The sequence below is a fragment of the Emys orbicularis genome, chromosome 2, assembly GCF_028017835.1.
Source record: "Emys orbicularis isolate rEmyOrb1 chromosome 2, rEmyOrb1.hap1, whole genome shotgun sequence".
NCBI classification, from domain to species: domain Eukaryota; kingdom Metazoa; phylum Chordata; order Testudines; family Emydidae; genus Emys; species Emys orbicularis.
In genome coordinates, this window is record NC_088684.1 from 113,037,916 (window position 1) to 113,063,090 (window position 25,175).

At 45.0% G+C, this 25,175-nt stretch overlaps 1 protein-coding gene across 2 annotated transcripts in view; it reads left to right on the top strand.

Annotated features, from left to right (window-relative positions):
* The window catches only part of GMPR (guanosine monophosphate reductase), a 59,889-nt gene that overhangs the window by 10,323 nt on the left and 24,391 nt on the right, over positions 1-25,175 (top strand). For both annotated transcript variants that reach the window (XM_065398822.1, XM_065398823.1), the window contains exons 5-6: positions 12,052-12,133; positions 18,175-18,281. In XM_065398822.1, the coding sequence (XP_065254894.1) occupies positions 12,052-12,133; positions 18,175-18,281 (189 nt within the window). The remainder of the gene's footprint in view (positions 1-12,051; positions 12,134-18,174; positions 18,282-25,175) is intronic.

A 25,175-nucleotide genomic window follows, 5' to 3' on the forward strand; every position in this document is an offset into this window, starting at 1 on the left:
CTGGCTGTGATTTCTTCCTGGAGCTCTAGGAGAAAACAGAGTTAATAAGACACATGCACCTTTAGACATACTACTGATTATATAAAAACTAACAATATGTTCCACATTCCAAGAACAATTTTTAACCAGTTGATTCTGGAAAACTTTCCCGGGAGAGTGCATCAGCCACTTTGTTAGAAGCCCCTGAAATGTGTTGTATTTGAAAATCAAAATCTTGGAGAGCTAAACTCCACCGAAGAAGTTTTTTGTTATTCCTCTTGGCGGTATGAAGCCACTGTAGCGCAGCATGGTCTGTTTGTAGTTGGAAACGCCATCCCCAAACATATGGGCGTAGCTTTTCCAGCGCGTACACAATGGCGTAGCATTCCTTTTCGCTGATTGACCAGTGGCTTTCCCTCTCAGACAGTTTTTTGCTGAGAAACACAACAGGATGGAATTCTTGATCCGGTCCTTCCTGCATTAAAACTGCTCCCACGCCCCGCTCGGATGCATCTGTGGTTACTAGGAATGGTTTGTCAAAGTCTGGGGCCCTTAGCACAGGGTCAGACATGAGCGTCGCCTTAAGCTGGTGAAAGGCCTTTTGACACTCATCAGTCCACTGAACTGCATTTGGCTGTTTCTTTCTGGTTAGGTCTGTCAGCGGGGCGGCGATTTGGCTGTAGTGTGGTACAAATCGCCTATAATATCCGGCCAAGCCTAAGAAGGATTGGACCTGTTTCTTTGACTTTGGAACCGGCCACTTTTGGATAGCATCCACTTTGGCCTGTAGGGGATTTATAGTTCCTTGACCCACCTGGTGCCCCAGGTACGTCACTCTGTTTTGGCCTATTTGACACTTTTTAGCCTTAACAGTTAGTCCTGCCTGTCGGATGCGCTCGAAGACTTTTTCCAGGTGCTCCAGGTGTTCTGTCCATGAATCAGAAAAATGGCCACATCATCGAGGTAGGCAACTGCAGTTTCTCCCAATCCCGCTAGGAGACTATCTACAAGTCTTTGGAAGGTGGCGGGTGCATTTCGCAACCCGAAAGGGAGTACATTGAATTCATACACCCCTGCCTGGGTGACGAAGGCTGACCTTTCCTTAGCGGGTTCATCTAGTGGTACTTGCCAGTACCCTTTGGTTAAGTCTAAAGTAGAGCTGAATTAGGCATGTCCCAATTTCTCCAATAGCTCATCTGTGCGTGGCATTGGATAGTTGTCAGGACGAGTTACAGCATTTAGCTTACGGTAGTCCACGCAAAAGCGTATTTCCCCATCTGGTTTGGGAACTAGAACCACTGGAGATGCCCATGCACTGTTAGAGGGGCGGATTATACCCATCTGTAGCATGTCCTGGATCTCCCTTTGTATAGCAGTTTGGGCATGAGGTGACTCCCGGTAGGGTGGGGTTCTAATTGGGTGAGCATTACCTGTGTCAATGGAGTGGTATGCCCGTTCAGTCCGTCCTGGAGTGGCTGAGAAAATTGGTGCAAAGCTTGTGCACAGCTCCTTGATCTGCTGTCGCTGCAGACGTCCAAGGGTCGCGGAGAGGTTCACCTCTTCCACGCCACCATTCCTTTTTCCTTCGTAGTAGACACCTTCAGGCCACTCCGCGTCATCTGTTTCCTGGGCTGTAAACTGGCAAACGTTTAATTCTCTGGAATAAAAGGGCTTAAGAGAATTAACATGGTATACCTTAGGCTTTATGTTGGAGGTGGGGGAGGCTATGAGATAGTTAACAGCTCCTAGGCGCTCCTGGACCGTGAATGGTCCTTCCCACGACGCTTCCATTTTATGGGCCTGGAGCGCCTTTAAGACCATGACTTGGTCTCCTACTTTGAAGGACCGTTCTCTGGAATGTTTATCATACCAGGCCTTTTGCTCTTCCTGAGCATCCTTTAGGTTTTCTTTAGCAAGGGCTAAAGAGTGTCAGAGGGTGCTTTGTAGGTTGCTTACAAAGTCTAGAATGTTAGTTCCTGGAGAAGGCATAAACCCCTCCCATTGCTGCTTCACCAACTGAATGGCCCCTTAACCTCGCGGCCATACACAAGTTCAAATGGTGAAAACCCTAAACTGGGATGTGGTACAGCCCTGTAGGCAAAAAGCAACTGCTGCAACACTAGGTCCCAATCATTGGAGTGTTCATTTACGAATTTACGTATCATGGCCCCCAAAGTTCCATTAAACCTCTCCACCAGGCCATTGGTTTGATGGTGATAAGGGGTGGCAACCAAGTGATTCACCCCATGAGCTTCCCACAGGTTTTTCATGGTCCCTGCCAGGAAATTAGTTCCCGAATCTGTAAGGATGTCGGAGGGCCACCCTACCCTGGCAAAAATGTCTGCTAATGCCTGGCACACACTTTTAGCCCTGGTGTTGCTTAAGGGTACTGCTTCCGGCCATCGGGTAGCAAAATCCATGAAAGTCAGTATGTACTGCTTTCCTCTGGGTGTCTTCTTTGGAAAAGGACCCAGAATATCCACAGCTACTCGCTGAAATGGGACTTCAATTATGGGTAGGGGCTGGAGAGGGGCTTTAACCTGGTCTTGGGGCTTTCCCACTCGTTGGCACACCTCACAAGACCGGACATAATTAGCAATGTCCTTGCCCATTCCCTCCCAGTGGAAGGACTTCCCCAACCGGTCTTTGGTTCTGTTCACCCCAGAATGGCCACTGGGATGATCATGGGCTAAGCTCAAGAGCTTTACCCGATACTTAGTGGGAACTACCAACTGTCTTTGAGGATGCCAGTCTTCCTGGTGCCCACCAGAAAGAGTCTCCTTGTATAAAAGTCCTTGTTCTACAACAAACCGGGATCGGTTAGAAGAGCTGAGAGGTGGTGGGATGCTCCGTGCCGCCGCCCAAGCTTTCTGAAGGCTGTCATCTGCTTCCTGCTCGGCCTGGAACTGTTCCCTTGATGCTGGAGACATCAGTTCCTCCTTGGACTGTGGACTGGGGCTTGGCCCCTCTGGAAGCGATGCAGGTGCTGGGGCTGTTTCCATTGACTGTGAACCGCTGGTGCACTATGTGGTATTTCAGGCTCTGGCTGAGCCTCTTGGGTAGGGCTATCTGCTGCTTCTGCCAGTTCAGGCTCGCTGGTGCCCTCTGGCATTGGAGTTGTAGACGGGTTTGCAAGTGCTGGACTCAGTGCTGGCAATGGTTCTGGTGCTGGTTGCGTTGCCAGTTCCGGTTCTGGGACTGGCTTTGGCTGGGTCTCTGGGATTGGATCCACTACGGCTGTTGCAGTCGTTGGCAGGGGATCCGGTTCCACCACCTTTGTTTGGGTCTCTGGTAACACAGACGGGGCCCTGGTGGACGGCTCAGGAACAGGGATGGGGGTGAAAGCTTGCTTAGCCTGGCTGCGGGTGACTATTCCCACCCTCTTGGCTAGCTTCACATGGTTGGGCAAGTCTTCCCCCAGCAGCATGGGGATGGGATAATTGTCATAGACTGCAAAAGTCCACATTCCTGACCAGCCCTTGTACTGGACATGCAACTTGGCTGTAGGCAAGGTTAAAGACTGTGACAAGAAGGGTTGAATTGTCACTGGAGCCTCTGGGTTGATGAGTTTGGGGTCCACTAGGGATTGGTGGATAGTTGACACTTGTGCCCCAGTGTCCCTCCAAGCGATAACCTTCTTTCCGCCCACTCTCAAGGTTTCCCTTCGCTCCGAGGGTATGAGAGAGGCATCTGGGTCTGGGGTTCTTTGGTGTGATTGTGGTGTAATGAACTGTAATCGGTTGGGGTTCTTGGGGCAGTGAGCCTTTATATGTCCCAGTTCATTACATTTAAAACATCGCCCTGCTAAGGTATCACCGGGGCGATGTTGGTTGGTGGAGACTGGTGTGGTGGGGTGAGAAGGCGTCTGGGGTTTCCCTTGGGATGTGGGTGGGGCCTTGGGTTGTCCCCGGTGGTAAGGTTTTGTTTCGGCTTGCCCCTTCTGATATTCGCTCCAACTGCTACTGTTTTTTTTCTTTTTTGCCACCTCCACCCATTTGGCTCCAATCTCCCCCGCCTCGGTTACAGTTTTGGGCTTCCTATCTAGGATGTACCTTTCTATTTCCTCAGGAACACCCTCTAAAAACTGCTCCATTTTTACTAGGGAAACCAGATCTTCCAGAGATTTAACATTTGCTCCTGATACCCAGGCATCACAATTTTTGTCAATGTGGTAGGCATGTCGGGTAAATGACACGTCTGGTTTCCACCTTAGGGCTCTGAACCGCCGACGGGCATGCTCGGGTGTTAGCCCCATTCTGAGTCTGGCCTTGTTTTTAAAAAGTTCATAACTGTTCATGTGTTCCTTAGTCATTTCAGCCGCCACCTCTGCTAAGGGTCCACTGAGCTGCGGCCTCAGCTCTACCATGTACTGGTCTGTAGTGATGCTGTATCCAAGGCAGGCCCTTTCAAAATTTTCTAAGAAGGCCTCAGTATCATCGCCTGCCTTGTAGGTGGGGAATTTTCTGGGATGGGAAGGGGTACCTGGAGAGGGGTTGCTAGGATTGGCTGGTGTATCCGGCTTAGCCCGTGCTAATTCCACTTCATGCTTCATCTCTTTTTCTCTCAGCTCCATAGCTCTTTCATGGGCCTCCTCTTTGGCTTTTTCTTCTCTTTCATTAGCTTCTTTGTCGAGTTTTTTTAATTGAAGCAGTCTCTGATGTGTTTTCTCATTTTCTTCTGCTTCTAGTTTGGCCAGTTCTATTTTGTTAGCTACTTCTTTGGTAGTCATTTTCCTGTTTTCTTGTGCTGGGCCACACCCCTCTGCAGTTGACTGAAACTGGGATGCACTCAGCTCAGGCTGCTGCTGAGGTAACAGAGACTTTCTAACTAGCTATTCCCGAGGAGGTAAAAAGAAAAAAAAACAATTCAGCTTGTAAATTCCTTTTACCAGTTGTTTGCTCATTGATTGAACCCTTCTCTTAACAAAGACCCTTGTTAAAAAAAACTTAACACCTCTGCCTTCAGGCAAGGAGAGATAAGATATGCATCTACCTTCAGCTCTGCTTTCCAAGCAGCTAGAAGGGAAAAAAAATCTTACTGGTTTTTGGTTTAAAATGATCCCACCGCTCTGCCACCATGTCAAGGCTGCTTCCCCACTTTGAACTTTAGGGTACAAATGTGGGGGCCTGCATGAAAACTTTTAAGCTTAACTACCAGCTTAGATCTGGTCCGCTGCCACCATCCCAAAGCAATTTCCCTTCCCTGGGTAGCCTTGAGAGACCTTCACCAATTCCCTGGTGAATACAGATCCAAACCCCTTGGATCTTAAAACAAGGAGAAATTAACCATCCCCCCTCCTTCCTCCCACCAACTCCTGGTGAATACAGATCCAACCCCCTTGGATCTAAAAACAAGGAAAAATCAATCAGGTTCTAAAAAAGAAGGCTTTTAATTAAAGAAAAGGTAAAAATCATCTCTGTAAAATCAGGATGGAAAATAACTTTACAGGGTAATCAAACTTAAAGAGCTCAGAGGACCCCCCTCTAGCCTCAGGTTCAAAGTACAGCAAACAGAGATAAACACTCTAGAAAAAGGTACATTTACAAGTTGAGAAAACAAAGTAAAACTAACACGCCTTGCCTTGCTGTTTACTTACAAGTTTGAAATATGAGAGACTTGTTTAGAAAGATGTGGAGAACCTGGATTGATGTCTGGTCCCTCTCAGTCCCAAGAGCGAACAACCCCCCCCAAAACAAAGAGCACAAACAAAAGCCTTCCCCCCCCCCCAAGATTTGAAAGTATCTTGTCCCCTTATTGGTCCTTTGGGTCAGGTGTCAGCCAGGTTACCCGAGCTTCTTAACCCTTTACAGGTAAAAGGATTTTGGAGTCTCTGGCCAGGAGGGATTTTATAGTACTGTACACAGGAGAGCTGTTACCCTTCCCTTTATAGTTATGACAACTTGATTTAATCATAGTTTTCTACATGCATTCTTGTTGGTTGTTATAACCTTAATACATATTCTTCACAACTCAGAGATAGATGTAGGTTTCATCATATACATTTTTAAACAGTGATTTATTTTGAAAACTTTTCAGATTAGTTTTACAGCTATATCAGAAAATGAATGATTGTTTGGTTATTTCATTTACCAAAGGTAATTGAAGCAGATATTTATGAAGTCATTGGGAGGGGAACTATCTCCAATTCAACAGGTTAATCATTAGTAGTGCGAGGATTTTCTTGCCATGCTGTATTAGGAGGAGAACATCACCAGATAGACATTTAAATCGTTTTATTTAACTAAAACAACAGCGTTAAGTATTCTGGATTTTTTTTCTTCAACAGCAGACCTATAATATTTTAACACAACAAGCATATGTCTCTTGCTTCTCACATTTATCTCCAGACTTCTTCTCCTTGTCCAGATCTATTCCGCCCCCAACAATCTTCTGTTCATTGATCTTTTTGAAACTTTGCACTTTTAAAGAGGTAAGGGATTGACTGTGTGTACACAAATTTGCAGAGGGACAGTAGGGTTGAGGGCTGTTATTTCTGACCTCTATATATTATTCATTTATTTATAAACATTTTGCTGTTAACAAGCATGTTATCTCTGGAGACACAAATCCACAGTTTGAGAAATGCAAAGCTAAGCATCTCTGATGGTATCTTCTAGACTGAGCACTGAGTCCCATTGGGTAGATAGAAAGATTAACCTAAAATCTATGCAGAAACCTGTGGAACCCCATAAAATTGGGGTCCCTAATCCATGAACTATTGGAACTCATTTACAAAACTTTTCGTAAACATTACATGAATATATTGTCTCATATTATAGAATTAGAATTTATAATCCGTATTCCATGATGAGATACCTTTGAGCTATAATGCATCTTAAGTAAAACTATCTTTAGATAGGTTTTTTGCTCAAAAAGCATTTTATCAAAAAAATCCGATTTAAATAAAAAAAAATATGATTAAAAAAAATCATTGATTTTTATCCACCCTGCACACACAGCTCTCAGTGACTTTGATAGGAGTTTGTGGGTATGCAAAGAAGGCAGGATTGGGCCGTGGAGGGACTGACTTCAGTTTTTGAATGAATGCCTTTTTATGTCTGATGAACAGCAAAGGAGTAGCTCACAATATTATTATTTATATTCCAGTAGTATGGAGCGACCCCAGCTGAGATTGGGGCCCCATTGTCCAAACACATAAGAGACAGTCCCTGCCCGGAATAGCTTACAATCTAAATATACAGAGAAAACATTACTGTTTCCATTTTATAGATGGAAACTGAGAAATTAAGTGACTTGCCCACGGTAACACAGGAAATCAGTGGCAGACCCAAGAGTTGAACCTAGAGCTGAGTCCCAGTCCAAATGCCTTAATCATATCCTTTCTCAGTTACCTTCTTGCTCTCTGTTTCTCTACTGTTGTCATTAAAATTATTATTATTGTGACCAGACAGCAACTGTGAAAAATCGAGACATGGGGTGGGGGGGTAATAGGCACCTGTATAAGACAAAGCCCCAAATATCGGGACTGTCCCTATAAAATCGGGATATCTGGTCACCCTAATTATAAGTCATGTTTTAGTAACAACACCACATCTATAGTCCTGGCTCACTATATCTGAATGACACGAGCCTACATGAGGGTGACTGCTTTTCTAATCTCTTACACAGAGATACTTTTCTACTCCTAAAAGCCTGTGAACAAATTCAGGGCGATTCCTTCCTCTTGAAAGCCTCCATACATTCCTAACCCTTCAAATGCCCCGACCGCCTGCAAAGTCTGTGAGTCAGCTCTATCCCATCCTCAAAAGCAATTTGAAGATACGAATTTATGCTTCTGTTCTACCCCCGCAGTGTTCTCTGTGTTCTTATGGGCTCGAAGTGAAAGCTCCAGCCCTTAACTAATAGGTCTAAAAATAACTGTGTTCTAATAGCTGAAAGTGATCCCCAGGACCTTGCAGGCTGCCCTGTTCACTCTCCTCAGAATGACCCCCTACAGTTGGCTCGCACTAGGAGTGCAGAACAAAACTGTAACACGAACCAGGGTCTCAGGGAATGTTTGTTCCCATGGGTCATGTAACAGGTTCAGCTGTGAGTCTGTGATGTACTGTGCAAGGCAGCTGCATTGTATGCCACGGGGCTCCTCATTGGCCTTTGCCTTATGTGCCACTGGAAGCATGGCTGTTGCGTAATGAGATTTGGGAGAGTGGGATATGTTTTTATAATCAATTTGGCGTGCTGTCTTCTCCTCCTTTTGAATATCTAGCTCTGACATAGCCCTTTTCATCCATAGATCTCAGAGCACTTCAGACAGCAGTTCAGTATCATTATTCACACGACAGGTAGGGAAACTAAGGCACAGAGAGGCAAAGTGATGTGCCTCAGGTTATCCAGCAGGACAGGAAAAGACCTGGGAATAGACCCTAGGCCTCCTGAGTTCCAGCCCCAGCACCCTGTCCAGTAGATCTCACTGCCTCCCAGTGTCAGGGTATTATTACAGTATTTTGTTTATTAGCAGCATAGAATCAGGAAGTTAGGGCCTGATCCTACTCTTATTGAAGTCAATGTCAAAACTCCTGTTGGCTTAAATGGTGGAGGATCCTTTCCTTACAAAGGGAAATCTAGTTCATGTTTACCAATCTAGTTTTAAATGTCCCAAATGATAGGATTTCCATCATTTTCATTGGAAGACTATTACGTGGCCTAATATATGTCTCTGCCAGTAAGTTTTTATTTATTTATTTATTTCTGATATTCATCCTGAATGTGTGGTGTTTGTAAATTCTCTCCCATCCTTGGTTTTTACATTAAAACTCCTAGAACATCTCCCCCGAGTTGTGCATACTTAGCTCTTTGAGTTAACTGTGTTTGGTGACTTCATTGTCCACAAAGATGACATTTAGTCTTGGATCTGCTCAGAATATCATGGCTACTATGATAGTCATGGTGGGACTGTCTCAAATGGTTCCTGGCTCATCTTGCCACGAGGGACACAGTTGTGATCCGGTGTTTGGCCTAGAATTAGAGGTAGGGAGATAGAGCTAGAGGAGGCTGTACCTCCTAGGCACATCCTCTCACCTTCATCCATCGCCATTTGCCAGTGGTCTTTTGGCTAGCTTTCATTCAGGATGGCAGTGCTCCTCCCTAAGTCAATGTGAGTTAATAAAAGCAAAAAGTGGAATTAACTACAACTCCGCAACCTACAAAACACCACCTCTGGGAGAAACCATGACACCAGGACCCACCACATGGATTCTACACGACACCCCAATATAATCAACCTATTAAGACCACCCCTAACCAGAGCTGAATTATTTGTATTTTCCAAAGGATTGAATTTCTCCCCCACCATAGAACCTGATACCATAGTAATGTGGAGAACTAAAAGAATTCTTTCTCCAACCCTGCCTCAAAGAATTCTTTCACAAGAAAGACACCACCGCCCACAACTACCATGTCCCCACTAAGGGTACGTCTACACTTACTTCCTGGTTCGGCGGCAGGCAATCGATCTTCTGGGATCGATTTATTGCGTCTTGTCTAGACGCGATAAATCGATCCCGGATCGATCCCGGAAGTGCTCGCCGTCGACGCCGGTACTCCAGCTCGGCGAGAGGAGTATGCGGCATCGACGGGGGAGCCTGCCTGCCGCGTCTGGACCCGCGGTAAGTTCGGACTAAGGTACTTCGAATTCAGCTACGTTATTAACGTAACTGAATTTGCGTACCTTAGTCCGAAGTGGGGGGTTAGTGTGGACCAGGCCTAAGTCATAAGAAAAATGAATCATCTGACTGGACACCAACTAGTGGACAAAACCTGACACTTGAACATTACATTGATTGCTTCAGGAAAAAAATAAACAGTGACATCCTTAACAAACATCACATCCACCACAATCTCTCCACTGCCAAGTGGACAACTATACAGTCCCTGAAATCCAGCCATCAAATAATGATCAAACCAGCAAACAATGAGACACTGTCATAGTCCTCAGCCATGATGACTATGTCAATGAGGCCAACCAACAACTGTCTGACATCACGTACTATAAAGAACGTAAAGACGACCCCACACCACAGTTCACTCAAGAATTTAAGGGTATCATCAATTCCTTCCCCAAACAACTCCAAAAGAGAGTCTACACCCTCATCCCCCACAAATTCACCCCAGGGACCTTTTACATGCTTCCCAGGATACACGAAAAGGGAATCTGCGTTGACCCATCACATCTGGCCATGGAACTCTTACTCAAGGGATATTAGAACTCACAGAAACCATCTTCAAACCACTCCCTGCACGAAGGGCCAGCTTTCTCTAGGACACTACCAACTTCCTCCCGAAACTCCACATCAACGATTTCTTGCCATCTTGGATGTCACCTCCCTATACACCAACATCCCTCACCATGACAGCATCACTGCCTGTCTCAAATATCTACAAGACAATGGACAACACTCAGATATCCCCTCCCCCCCAAACACCAAACTCAACCATTTCAGCTTCACCCTTAACAACTTTTACATTCAACAATAAATACTTTCCCCAAACTTGGGAACAGCCATGGGTACTAGGATGGCTCCCCAGTATGCTGACCTCTTCGTGGCCCATCTTGAGGAAAAATTTCTGGAAAAATGAAACATAAAACCAATGATATACCCGAGATATATCGGTGATATTGTCATCCTCTGGGCAGACAACCAGAACTCCTTCATAGATTTCCACAACAACTTCAACCATCACCGCCCATTCATCAAACTCTCTCTAGAACACTCCCACACCAGCATCAACTTCCTGCACATCATGACTGGCTTCAACAATGGAACCTATAGAATATACCAGAAACCCACGGGTCACTACATTCACCTCCACAGATCCAGCAACCACTCCAGACACACCAAGAAACCTGTTACCTACAGCTAGGCACTCATATACCATAACATACCAAGTATCACACTGTGCACATGGTAATTTGCTTTAGTGATACAAAGCGCGTTCTTAATCTTGCAAGTGCCACACTTCCTTCCACCTCACCCAAGAGCACACAACATAAAGCACAGCAAGAGGCTGCAGGACAGGAAAGAAGCAGCACTTTGCTGGAGCACTGAGCCAATTCTACATCCTGTATTTTTTGCTGGTCTTTCATCTTTTTTTATCTTATTTTAAAAAATCAATTCCATACGATTTTGAGTGTTTCCTACACCCCAATCTGCTGCCCACAATGTTGCTGGTTTGTTAAGTGTCTCAAATGGTGGGTTTCTGACTAGTTCAGTTTTACTAAAAGAGAACTGAAATGCATTAAAAATAAATAAATAGTGAGTTACAAGCCAAGAGCAGCAAACAGAGAATGGGCCTCACCCTACATTATCCAATTTCTGTTGACTTCAATAGGCATTGTGACCGAATAAGGACTGAGTAAATACTGAGTTAGGATTTGCTCCCTGGTCTTCCATATCAGTGCTGCCACAAACGACTGCTTTAGTAAGGATCCTTATTTAAAGGTGATCTAAGTGGTTTTTAACCTCTCAGAATCTAAATTCAGATCCTCCCTAAAATGAACAACCCATACTAGCACAAGGATCACAAATGGATGATGCAAGGCATGCAGGAATCAAGGTTAATGCAAGCAACATGCAAGAGTTGTGCCTGGTTAAGGATGCATGCACTTCCCATAGGTGTTGGCATGTATACTCTTTGGACGTTTGCTGCTGTGGGAAATGACTTGAGGATTTGGCCCTTCATGAATAAACGATTCACTGGATGGGGTTTTAATGCAACCCATTATTGAACAAGAGACCAGCCACAAAATTAAAATCCGGAACTGGGCTTGGGTTCCAAACATCCAAGTTAGAGATGTTTGGGCCAATCACTAATCTGATTTGAATCCAGGAGGTACCTGTGTTATCTGTCTAATTTATATGAAATGTACAGTGGACAACCTGGTAATATTGTAATGATAACAGAAGTACAGTTCCCTAATGAGTGAAGTTAACTGTTTGCCCTTCCTGGTATATCAGCTAGTATAAGAAATGAATAAAAACCAGCAGTATCATCATTATTTTCTACTGCATGTGGCTTTAAAATCTCCCGTGTGTAATATTGTTGCTTCTGTCTCAGGCAGGTAATGTGGTGACAGGAGAGATGGTGGAGGAACTTACTCTTTCTGGAGCAGATATCATTAAAGTGGGTATCGGACCTGGTAAGTCATATCTGGGCTGAAAAATGAAGACGTGGGTGGAAGGGTTGTTGCATAGATGAACTGAACGTATATGCCACAGCCATTCACCTGTGCACAGGATTGCACTTTTTAAAGGTGCCTGGGCCCATTCATGTTAACAGAGTCGTAGACCCCGTTCTCAGAGACAGTATATGTGAGAGATAATGGGCAGGATATATGCATGAAGAGCCACAAGAATGATTGACTGAAGAGCTCAAGGATTTAAATGTGGAAGAGGCTTGGAATTTTTTCAACTATATGAAAACTATCTGAAATTTGCATCCCAAGCAAACGAAAAACTTGTAGGCAAAAGCTCCAGACCCAGCTGGATGAATAAATCACCTCAAAATGGGTTATTAGGAGTAAGCAGAGAGCACATAGGAATGGAAAATAGGGGTATATCAACAAAAAAAACCCTACATTGTGGAGATTAGAAAATGTGGGAGTTGCTACAAGTCAAGCTGAATTAACTCTTGCCAAGGAAATTTAAAAAACATTATTATTTATCTAAATAAAAAGAATAAGGAAGGATGAGGTTGGGATGCTAGTGGGGATGGGAAAGAGATTAAAGATAATCTAGGTATGGGCCAAAAACTAAATGAATGCTTTGCCTTGGTTTTCAGTAAGGATGATAATATGGAACATGTTCAGGAAGGCTGATGACATGAGTGTCTAGACATGAAAATTACCACATATGTGGTGGAGGAAAATCTTAAAGACCTTGATGTGCAAAAACTGGGGGGACCAGATCATTTCCATGCCAGAATACTGAAAGAACTGGTGCATAGGATTGCTATTTTGGTAGCAAGGATTTTTAATAAATCTGTCTATATGGGGGAAGAACCATATGACTAGAGAATCGCTAACATCCTACCTATATTTAAGAAAGGGAATAAAGTGATCACGTGCTTATAGACCTGTAAGTCCGATTTCAGTAGTATGCAAACTGCCTTAGAACAAATTGTGAAGTGAAGAATAATTAAATTAACGGAGGTAAATGGTAAAGGGGATGTTTACCAAAGATAGATCATACCAGACTAACCTGATTTCCTTCTTTGTAAAAATAACTGATTATTTTTGATAAGGGAAATGCAATGGATTTTCTCTACTTGAAGGGGAGAAGGCAACAGGTTGTGCTGCAAAGGGAATTAGCAGAGTGGAGGGAGGTTACTAGTGGAGTTCCTCAAGGATTGGTCTTGGGACCAATCTTATTTACTATTTTTTTTATTAATGATCTTGGCACAAAAAGTAGGAGTTGCAAATTTGCTGATGACACACAGAAGGGGGGAGGCATCATCAATACGGAGGCAATCGGAATATTAGACAGGAAGCGCTGGATGATCTTGAAAACTGGAGTGACAGAAATGGGATGAAATTCGATAGTACAAAATACACTTAGGTCTAATAAGAATTCCTGCTACAAGCTGGGAGCTTATCACTTAGAAGCAACAGGAGAGGCAAGAGACCTGGGTGTGTAGGTTGATCACAGGATGACTCTGAGCCACCAATGTGATGCGGCTGTGAAAAAGGCAAATGCAATCCTAGGATGTATCAGGTGAAGCATTTCCAGAAAAGCTAGAAAAGTATTAATGATATTGTACAAGGCACTGCTAATTTAGGATACTGTGTATAATTTTGATCACCCATGTTAAAGATAAATTCAGAGTGGAACAGGTGCAGAGATGAGCTACTAGGATGACCAGGGGAATGCAGGGCCTATTTTATGAGAGGTGACTGGAACAATTTGGCTTCTTTAGCAGAAAGAAGGCTGAGATGGGATATGATTGCTCTCTATAAATACGTTGGGGGGTAAATACCACGGAGAGTGAAGAGCTATTTAAGCCAAAGGACAATGTTTGCACAAGAACAAATGGCTATAAACTGGCCATGAACAAATTCAGGTTGGAAATTAGGAGGAGGTTTCAGAGGGATGATGTTCTGAACACCTCCCAAGGAGTTGTGGGGACATTAGTTTTAAGAGCGAGCTGGAAAAATTTATGAGTGCAATTGTATGATGGGGTTGCTTGTGATGGTAGGGGGTACAACTCAGCAGCCCTGTGGCTCACCTCCAGTTTATGGCTTATGGTCCTAAGAGCACATGCTTCAGGGTTTCAGCCAGCCACCTGCAGGGGTCAGGAAGGGATATTTTCCTCCCTAGTGTTGTTGGGTTTTTTTAATCTCCTTCCGCTGAAGCATCGGAGATGGCCAGGGCTGGAGATGGGACATTGAATGGGGAGGGCCAGAGGTTTTGAGGTGGCACTCAGCATTCTCTCTCTCTCAGGTGTTTGGCTGGCTGGTTCTTGCTCACATGCTCAGCGTCACCATATTTTGGGGGCAGGAAGGAATTTCCCCCCTGGGCAGAGTTGGCAGTGACTGGGTTTTTTTTCACCTTTGTCTGCAGTGTGTAGGTGCGGGTCACTGCCAGGATTCTCTGGGTATATCTCACTTAATCATTTCCCAGCCATTGCAGGGGCCTTGGTGCACCTCAGTCCCTCCTATTCTCTGCCTTTGGCACATCATAGTCTAGTCTCCTGTGGACTGTAATACTTTGGTCTCATTTCAGGTGTTGGGTTTAGGGTGCTGGGTGGTGTTCGTGGCCTGTGATATATAGGAAGCCAGACTGGGTCCTTTCTGGCCTTAAGCACTCTGACTCTATTAGCAAACAAGCCTTATAGTGACAGGAACTCAATCTGTTTAGCTTAACAAAGAGAAATTTAAGGGGTGACTTGATCACAGTCTGTAGTTACCTACATGGGGAACAAAAGTTTGATAATGGGCTCTTCAGTCTAGCAGACAGAGCAATGACAGTGGCTGGAAGTAGAAGATTGGATGTTTTTTAAAAGGGAGATTCTAGTTCAAACAGAATTATTTTGGGTGAGTTCTAGGGCCTGTATTATACAGGAGGGTTGGGGCCAACGATCACAGTGGTCCCTTCTGGCTTTGGAATCTGTTTCACTGAGTTATTCTGAGCTAAAGATGTGTGGATGAGAGGAAGCATGGTGGTGTCGGCACAATCAATGGCAATGCTATGTTCGGGACTGCTGGTGAGACTTGCCGCATCCTGTTACAAAAAAGACAGGCTGAATCATCTCAGTTAAGTTTCCTGAGGATATATTGTTCAGGGTAGGCACTCCTATTTCATCGCTTGCCTAATAAACATAGTGTAAATCACTAAATCATTTATAAAACTATATTAAGATCAGATTGCCGCCTTGCACACCTCTAAGTGCTTTGAGATCTAAGGATGGAAAAGCACTAAGTACAAAGTATGATGCATTAATATTTAGTAGTTGTAATGTGTTTGTTAATGGTTTCTTAGGTGCCAATCACTGTAGCACTTTCTAGGGTAAATTACATCTGTGTGAGAGCATCCCATAGGACTTCATGAGTCTTTTTATTTTTCCTTGTTCCCTTCCCTGGTACTGCTATCTGGGATATATAGCTAGAATTTCTTTCCTCTTCTTCTGTCTCCTACCCCTTTGGGCCTGTGTCTTCGAGGATATGTTTATACTACAAAGAAAAGACCTGTGGCCATGAGTCTCAAAGCCCAGGTCATCTGACTAGGGCTCCTGCTATGGGGCTAAAAATAGCAGTATATAGGTTTGGGCTCAGCCGGAGCTTGAGCTCTGAAACCCCGGGGGGGGGGGGGGGGGAGGGGAGGGGAGAGGGGAGGGGTTTCAGAGCCTGAGCTACAACTCCAGCCCAAATGTCTACGCTGCTACTTTTAGCTCCATAGTGTGAGTTTTGTGAGCTCAGGCTCTGGCACTCGCTGCTATGGGTCTTTTTTTTTTTTTTTTTTGTCAGTGTTGGCAAACCCTGAGTCACTGGATGTTGGTTGTAGAACAAGGGCGTGCCTGGTCCTTTTGTGTCTTCCCATTTACCTTTCCCCTTCTCATAGAAGTCTGATTTTGTTTTTTTAATAGCTGTGATTGCAGACCATTAGAAAACACTTAGACAAAATCATCCAGAGCATTGAACAGAAAGCAGAAAAACAGCAAATAGTTGCTCTAATAATACCTATCTTTCATACAGCGCTTGTCATTGGTAGCTCTCAGAGCACTTTAACACAGTAGGTAAGTATCATTAGCCTCAATTTACAGATAGAGAAACTAAGGCGCAGAGAGGCAAAGTGACTTGCACCAGGTCAGCAGCAGAGCTGGGAACAGAATGCAGTTCTTCTGAGGCCCAATTCAGGGCTTGGCCGCTGGACCACAATGCAAAGCAAAGGGAAATGTAAAAACTGATAAAACTGGGCTTAATTTTGAAAGTATCATTCGGATTGACCAGTGTAGCACTCACTGATTAAAAGATCCAGGGACAGCCAGGTGAAGCCTTTTAACTCGTGTAATGAATTCTGTGAACAGATAATTTGAGAGCAGCAAGTGATGTAATAAGACTTGCAGTTGTGTCCAGAAAAATAGGATGTAGGAGAACCATAAGATACCTTACATGCAAACAGCAGAGATGTTGAGGTGTAATGACTACAGTACAGGTGAATCATCACAGAAATAATTAGTCTGTGGCATCTAAGTGGAGACAGGTTTCAGAGTAGCAGCCTTAACAGTGAATGCACTATACTCTCTGCTGGGAGACCTGTCAAGAAAGATCTTCAGTTGTAATCCAGCCTAGGAGCAGACGTAACAAAGTTCACTCACAAAAGATAAAATCTTGAGGTTTTTACTCAGACAAGCTGCCATCCTGTTTCAAAGAAAACTGCCTTGATAAATTATAAAGCTTGAGGCAGCTAAATAGTTACCACTGAAGGTTATATTTAAATTAATTTTCCAACCAGTTTTCAGAAAAATCAGTCACTGTTTAAATATCTTTACTCCTGTGAAAGATCAATGGAAGTTCCTATTTTTCCAATAGTTCCCTTCTGCTTGTATATATTGATTAGGGCGTTGGAATCTGGGTTTGTTTGACTGCATTACAAAAATGGAGATTAGAATCTACTTTATAACAGCTTTGACATTTTCTTGCTCATCATGCAGAGTTGCATTCTCTGAATCCTAAATGACAACACCAAATTGTCAGGATGGCCACTTTCTATTTGACTCTTACTTTATTTAAAAAAAAACAACAACGTTGAAGACACTTCACTGGGGTTACACCAAAGATAACTTGAGCATTTATTGTTTTAGAGATTTACATTTTTTAATAATTAGATGTAATGACTAGAATCTGTTTCCTACTATATTACACAGGGCAGTTTTCTTTTGATCACCTTATTTTTTGAGGAGTACTTGTGGCACCTTAGAGGTGCCACAAGTACTCCTTGTTCTTTTTGCTGATACAGACTAACACGGCTACCACTCTGAAACTTATTTTTTGAATGTTGGTTGTTCATTTTTTTTATGTCCTCAGCTATTTTAATCAACCAGATGTTGCTGTTCTGGGTACTAAAGATAGTTAAAAAGATGGAGGTTTTTTCCTGTGGAAAACTTCAACAAAAATGAAAAAAAAAATTGTCTAAATTTCCTTCTGAAAATTTTTGAATTTTCAGCAGAAATTAGCATATCACATTATTTCTTCAAAGACCCAAAATATATCTGTTCAAAAATGCAGCTGTGGTGTCTCATGGGAATTGTAGTTTTGGTGCTTCATGCTAGCATTCTTCTCTGTAGAGTAGATTCCCTGGTTGGACTACATCTCCCACAAGACATGGTCTTCCCTCTTAGAGGGAAGTACATCATGGGAATCCCTGGGAATGGTGGTGCATTATGGGAAAGGAAGTCCAACCTGGGAGCCTGGCCCATAAAAGGGAATGGGGATATGAGGCACCTGAACTACAACTCCCATGAGCCACTGTGGCAGTGTTTCAAAATCAAAATATTTCAGTTTTCAGATGTTCTGTTTTATGATGAAAAGTTAAAATTTTCCATGGAAGGCAGACACTTTTTGTTTAAAAAAAAATTCATTTAGGCTAAAACCCAATTTTCTGTTGCGGAAATAAAAATCAACAGAAATTTTTTTCTGCTAGCCTGTTGGCTACATTCTTTTGATCTTATTTTCTTTTCATCTAGGTTCTGTGTGCACCACCCGGATTAAGACAGGTGTGGGCTACCCTCAGCTGAGTGCTGTGATCGAGTGTGCAGACTCTGCCCATGGCCTGAAGGGGCATATCATTTCTGTAAGTGAGTATAGTCTGCCAAACACCACTCGCTGCAAATGAGGGCAGGAATGCTAAATAAACAGCCCGGAACACTGAACTAAGGATCTTCATTAAACTCTCTTTTGTAGTTCTTAGTTAATCAGGCAGAGGTTTGCAACAGTACAAATGATACCCAATTCCTGCTGACTTTCAGTGGGAATTGGGCACTTAATCCCTATTTGTGCTTTAGAAAATTTCCTTCTCAGCCCCCCGCATCTCCCAGTAGAAAATTACAAAACTCCAAAGTCTGGGAAATAAATTAACAGAATTAAAAGAAAGTTAACATTTTGATATGGAGGCAAACAACTGTCCCTGTGGAAGGAAGATCCCTTTGAATGGGTGAAAGAAAAGGGTGGTTGTTACCAGTGAGCAGGACATGGAGAGTCACAGGCAGCCACCCTACTAGGAGCTTGTGTACTGACAACAGGGCCTTTCAGACAGTGGAGCTGCAGGGGTCCTCACCCCACCAAGACAAGTTGAAATGTTAGGGAGGGGTGACTGCAGAGCCACATGTCTCAGACTTTCATACATATTGTTTTGGTCTCTGCTGTTGCCATGAACACATCAGTAAAACTCCATAACTCATCAAATTATGAATTACTTTTATATATGGTCTGGTATTTCTACTTGCTCCTGTGAACTCCATATAGGTGAGCAGGGGAGGAGAAAAAATATGTATGAATGAATAATAAAAAAGGGATAAAGATCTGATTTTAACTAGTACTTGCTTTCCTCCTCCCTGCCCCCAGTCTATTACACATCCAGTTCCAAGAAATACAAACAGACCCTTTCAAGTTAGAACATTTCAGAGTATCAAGTTACTGGGAAGAGGAGACATTCTTATTCCCCAGAGCCTCAAGTCATTACCACCACAAAACTCAGGCCTTGGCTACACTGGCAATTCACAGCGCTGCACTTGCTGCGCTCAGGGGTGTGAAAAAACACCCCCCCTGAGCGCAGCGAGTGCAGCGCTGTAAAGCGCCAATGTAATCAGCGCCTGCAGCGCTGCACGCTCCCTCGCAGCGCTGCAAGCTATTCCCCTCGGAGAGGTGGAGTACTTGCAGCGCTGCGAGAGAGCTCTCGCAGCGCTGGCGGCGCGACTACACTCGTGCTTCACAGCGCTGCCGCGAGTGTAGCCAAGGCCTCAGTCAAATTGCAGCAGCTCATACTCCACACCACTATCAAGAAGTCTTGAGAATTTAATAGGTGGTATCAAAGCAGTGATGTTTACAGAACCATCCTGATTTTCCAATGATCCCTTTCTTCCACTCACCATTCTAAAGAATTTTATTTTTTAATAGAGATGGGCTCAGAATTTGGATCCAGATGCATATTTCAAACTCCTTAAAGTCTTGGATCAGGTGTTTTGATTTGGGCCCAGATCCAAGGTTTGGCTGGGGCCTGAACTCTAGATTGTTTTTTGTTGTTGTTTTTTTTTTTTTAATAAACTCTATCCACTTAAACACTGCTCACTTGCCTCTTGGATATGTCTACATGTTGAGCTGGGGGTATTATGATTCCCATCTTGAGGCGACATGCTCACACTAGCTCCCATCAAACTTGTATGATAAAAATAGAGTGTAGTTGCAGCATTGTGAGCAGTGCGAGGGGGTAGCTGACCACAGTATGTGCCTAGGGATTTGGCTGGGGAAGTACTTGGGGTGGCTAGTCCTTCCTGCCACTCGCACCAATGACTACACTCTATTTTTAGTATGCTAGCTTGATGAGAGCTAGTGTGAAATATGTCTCCTTGCGCTGGGAATCACACCCGCAGCTCAAAGTGTAGACATATGCTTGGAGAACAAAGGCTTTAGGCTTTTGACAGCAGTCAAAAACACAAGAACCTGTCATCTCTTCTGCCAGTATTTGAGTTTGGCTCCCTTAAATTGCTGGAGAGATTACGGTTACTAAGAGACAATGGGGAATGGGAGTCTTTTCATTAATTTACACACAAGAGTTCCCTTGTACAGAGATTGTTAATGGATACAATTGGAGGCATGGCAAGGAAGAATCTAGTGTTTGGATGCACTATAATAGGGTTTTTTTTAATACTTGGACTTTACAGTAATTGAAGTACAGTTAGTCAGAACAGTGATTGGTTCAAATTCCCCTCCCAGTTATGACCATGCAACCCCATTTAGTGCAATGAGATTGTAGGGCTCCATATTTAATCCATTTCATTGATCTCAAGCTCAGATATGTTCTGTTAAGGAAAAAAAAAAAAAAGGAAATATTTCCCCCCTAACTGCTGCACGGTACACTCTGCTTGGGATCTAAGCATTGCAGCTGGGTTCTTTCTGACTCTTGTGTCATTACCAATAATAAAGGGTCTACTGGCTGAATTTAGCTATGAATTTTGTTGATGGCATATTTCTTAGCTATCTGTTCTAATGTAATGTAATGTATACATTTATACGACACTCATCACGGTGATATCTGACTGAGTGTTTTGCAAAATCCACTCACTTAAAATAGTTACCTTCTCTTTAGTTCTCTCTCCCCTATCCACAAAAAGATAGAGAGGCTTTATTTTATTGTGAGAAAGCCCAGGCTTATGTCAGAGAGACAGAGGTGTCCCTAAAATAGGGTGGACTCAACCCACTGAAAACTTTGAAGATCAGGACTTGAGGGGAGATTCTGTTCTGTCTGTGCCTACACTTGAGAAGACGGTGTGATTCCCAGATCGAGTAGACATACTTTTAGCACACTGCTAGCTTGAGTAATAGTGTAGCACAGGCAGTAGCTATCCATCCTGAGTACAAATCCACCTTAACCCTCTGGCTATGTATTCAGGGCGGTTAGCCCATGTCACCACTGCTGCTGCCTGTGTTACCACAAGTATGTCTACATGAGCTGGGAATCACAGCCCTAACTTGTAGTGTAGACATAACCTAAGAGATGCAGCACAGAACTTCATCCCAGGCAGAGGGAGTTCTAACATGGCTTTCAGCCACCTTTGCACACTCCCGATCCTGGGCAGTTTTGGGGGCCAGAGCAGCTTCCAGCATAACTCAGTGGTTTGAGCATTGGCCTACTAAACCCAGGGTTGTGAGTTCAATCCTTGAGGGGGCCACCTACGGATCTGGGGCAAAATCAGTACTTGGTCCTGCTAGTGAAGGCAGGGGGCTGGACTCGATGACCTTTCAGGGTCCCTTCCAGTTCTATGAGATAGGTATATCTCCATATATTCTATTCTATACTTTAAACCTGGCACCTGTGTTAGTTATGAGAGCCTAGGCTACCATATGGGCAGCAGCACTGCCTGGAAAGTCTGCAGCCTGCCCCCGACAAACCCTTTAAGCTAGGGCTTGTGACGTATGGGGGAGTCCTTGGAGGATAGCCTTGTGGCTGTGTGCTACAGTACCTGAGCCAGGGGAATCCTCCAGCTGGAACCGAGGCCTTTAGGGTCCCTTTACACCACTGGGATCCAGTGTAAAGGGATGAGACTGAGGGTGAGGATCTCACCTCTGAACCCTTAGGCCTTGGCTACACTGGTGCTGTACAGCGCTGTAACTTGCTGCGCTCAGGGGTGTGAAAACGCCCCCCCCCCCGAGCGCAGTGCTGTAAAGCACCAGTGTAATCAGCGCCTGCAGCGCTGCACGCTCGCTCGCAGCGCTGCAAGCTACTCCCCTCGGAGAGGTGGAGTACTTACAGCGCTGCGAGAGAGCTCTTGCAGCGCTGGCGGCGCGACTACACTCGCGCTTCACAGCGCTGCCGCGGCAGTGCTGCCACGGCAGCGCTATGAATTGCCAAGTTTAGCCAAGGCCTTAGCTGATCTGCAGCATTCAATCAGGCATTAGGATGGTGACTGGAAAACCAGAATGGTGTGTTCACATCAACTCAGGAAGCTTAAGCAGGGGGTCTGCCACGTTTTGAACCACCTGAGGGTTTTCACAGCTCTTGTTTACAGCCCCAGGTGCAGCATGTTACAATAATCAAGCCTGGAGGTGACGAGTACATGGATCACCAGGGCCAAGTCTGCATCTGTCTGGGTGGAATGTAAGTGGAAGACACATTGTTAGCAGCTGTGGTTATTTTGATATCTGGTATCAGCGAGGAATGTCAAAGTATTCCAAAGCTACATACCATCTTCATGTTCTGCAGGCAGACACCCTTGATTTTGGGTAATGATCTGACACTTGTTAGTTCTTTGGAATGGTTTTCCTCCACCTCCCAGTGCTGTTTCAGCCATTTGCTCTTCATCCATGAACTAGTCTTGTTTAGGTAGGGGTATAGCTGGCTTTGGTGCTGTTTGCCTACAAAGTGAAGGATATCTTAAAAATGGAATGGACCAGTCACATCCCAGTGGTGGGTGCATTATATGAACAGAACAGGCCCCAGCTAACTCTCCCATAGCTGTATGAGCACTGCAATGGTAACTGCATTTAAAACTTGTTTAAATCAATACAGTGAGCAGATATGACTCACGGGGCAGATACGTTGAGTGAGAAGGTGCCAGTTCTTACATGGTGGGCCAAATTCATTCCCTGTCTACCAGTTGAGTTGCACCAGGGATGAAGTTTGGTCCACCTATTTTTCTGGCTTTAACTAAACTTTAAGACCCAAAGCTCATCTCAGAAATGAATCTTTCACAATCCACTGAAAGAAAAGAGGAAACACTGTCAAAAAGACATGGACCTTTTTTTGGCCCCCTGCTATTTTGTCTGAGGGTATGTCTACACTACGAGAGTAGTTCGATTTTACTTAAATCGAATATGTGGAATCGATATTACAAAGTCGAACGTGTGTATCCACACTAAGGGCAGTAATTCGACTTTGAGTCCACACTAACGGGGCAAGCGTTGACATTGGAAGCGGTGCACTGTGGGCAGCTATCCCACAGTTCCCGCAGTCCCCGCTGCCCATTGGAATTCTGGGTCGAGCCCCCAATGCCTGCTGGGGAAAAAAATGTGTTGAGGGTGGTTTTGGGTAACTGTCGTCATCCAACCGTCACTCCTGCCCTCCCTCCCTGAAAGTGCCGGCGGGCAATCATTTCATTTCGCGCGCTTTTCTGGTGAGTGACAGCGCGGACGCCACAGCACTGCGAGCATGGAGCCCGCTGCGACCATCGCTGCAGTTATGGCCGTTGTCAACACCTCGCACCTTATCGTCCACCTTTTCCAGAGGCAGATGCTGAGAAATCGGGCGAGGAGGTTACGGCATCGCGGTGAGGACCTGAAGTCTGAGAGTGGCACAGACCTCTCGCAAAGCACGGGACCCCGCGCCATGAACATCATGGTGGCAATGGGTCATGTTGATGCTGTGGAACGGCGATTCTGGGCCCGGGAAACAAGCACGGACTGGTGGGACCGCATAGTGCTGCATTCACTGGGATGAATCACAGTGGCTGCGAAACTTTCGGATGCGGAAGGGAACTTTCCTGGAACTTTGTGAGCTGCTGTCCCCTGCCCTGAAGCGCAAGGACACCCGGATGCGAGCAGCCCTGACTGTCCAGAAGCGAGTGGCCATAGCCCTTTGGAAGCTTGCAACGCCAGACAGCTACCGGTCAGTCGCGAACCACTTTGGCGTGGGCAAATCTACCGTGGGGGTTGCTGTGATGCAAGTAGCCAATGCAATCGTTGAGCTACTGCTGTCAAAGGTAGTGACCCTTGGAAATGTGCAGGTCATCATAGATGGCTTCGCCGCGATGGGATTCCCAAACTGCGGTGGGGCTATAGATGGAACTCACATCCCTATCCTGGGACCGGACCACCAGGCCAGCCAGTACATTAACCGAAAGGGCTACTTTTCAATGATGCTGCAAGCACTGGTGGACCATAGGGGACGTTTTACAAACATCAACGTCGGATGGCCGGGCAAGGTTCATGACGCTCGTGTTTTCGGGAACTCTGGTCTGTTTAGACGGCTGCAGGAAGGTATTTACTTCCCGGACCACAAAATAACTGTTGGGGATGTGGAGATGCCTATAGTCATCCTCGGGGACCCAGCCTACCCGCTAATGCCCTGGCTCATGAAGCCCTATACAGGCGCCCTGGACACTGAAAAAGAACTGTTCAACTACCGTCTCAGCAAGTGCAGAATGGTGGTGGAGTGTGCTTTTGGATGTCTCAAGGGGAGATGGAGAAGCTTACTGACTCGCTCTGATCTCAGCGAAACCAATATCCCCATTGTTATTGCAGCTTGCTGTGTGCTCCACAATCTCTGTGAGAGCAAGGGGGAGACCTTTATGGCGGGGTGGGAGGTTGAGGCAAATAGCCTGGCTGCTGATTACGCCCAGCCAGACAGCCGTGCGATTAGAAGAGCCCAGCGGGATGCGCTGTGCATCCGGGAGGCTTTGAAAGCTAGGTTCCTCAGTGAGCAGGGTAACCTGTGACTATTAACTTTGTTTAAAGAGAAGCTGAACCTGCCCCCGTTTCTTTACCCAGTTTATGTTGACTATCCTCTGCAGCTACATACCCCGTTCACCCCCCCCCCTTCCAACACACCTTTAAAAATAAAATACATGAAACTTTGTTAATGAACATCGTTGTCTTTATTACGGGTTTCGCGGTAAAGGGTTGAAACTGGGACGCAGACTGTGGTGGGGAGCGGGCGTAGTGATGGAAAGAACGCTTATAAACTCGAGGAATGACAGGCTCCTGCTCCTAGAGCGGTCCGCAGTGCTGGACTGGTTGTTTCAACGGAGCCTGCCACCCCTCCTTTTCGGGACTCTGTGTGTGGGAGCCATGTGACTTTGTGGCGGGGGAGGACGGTTACAGATCCCCTGCTGCGTGGCTCTGTGATCCAGGATAAGGACCGCTGCATAAGATCTCTAACCGCCCTCCCCCGCCACAAAGTCACATAGCCCACCCCCACACAGAACATGAAAACCACCTCCCAGACTGACCAGGGTGCCTAGTGACTGCAATGTGT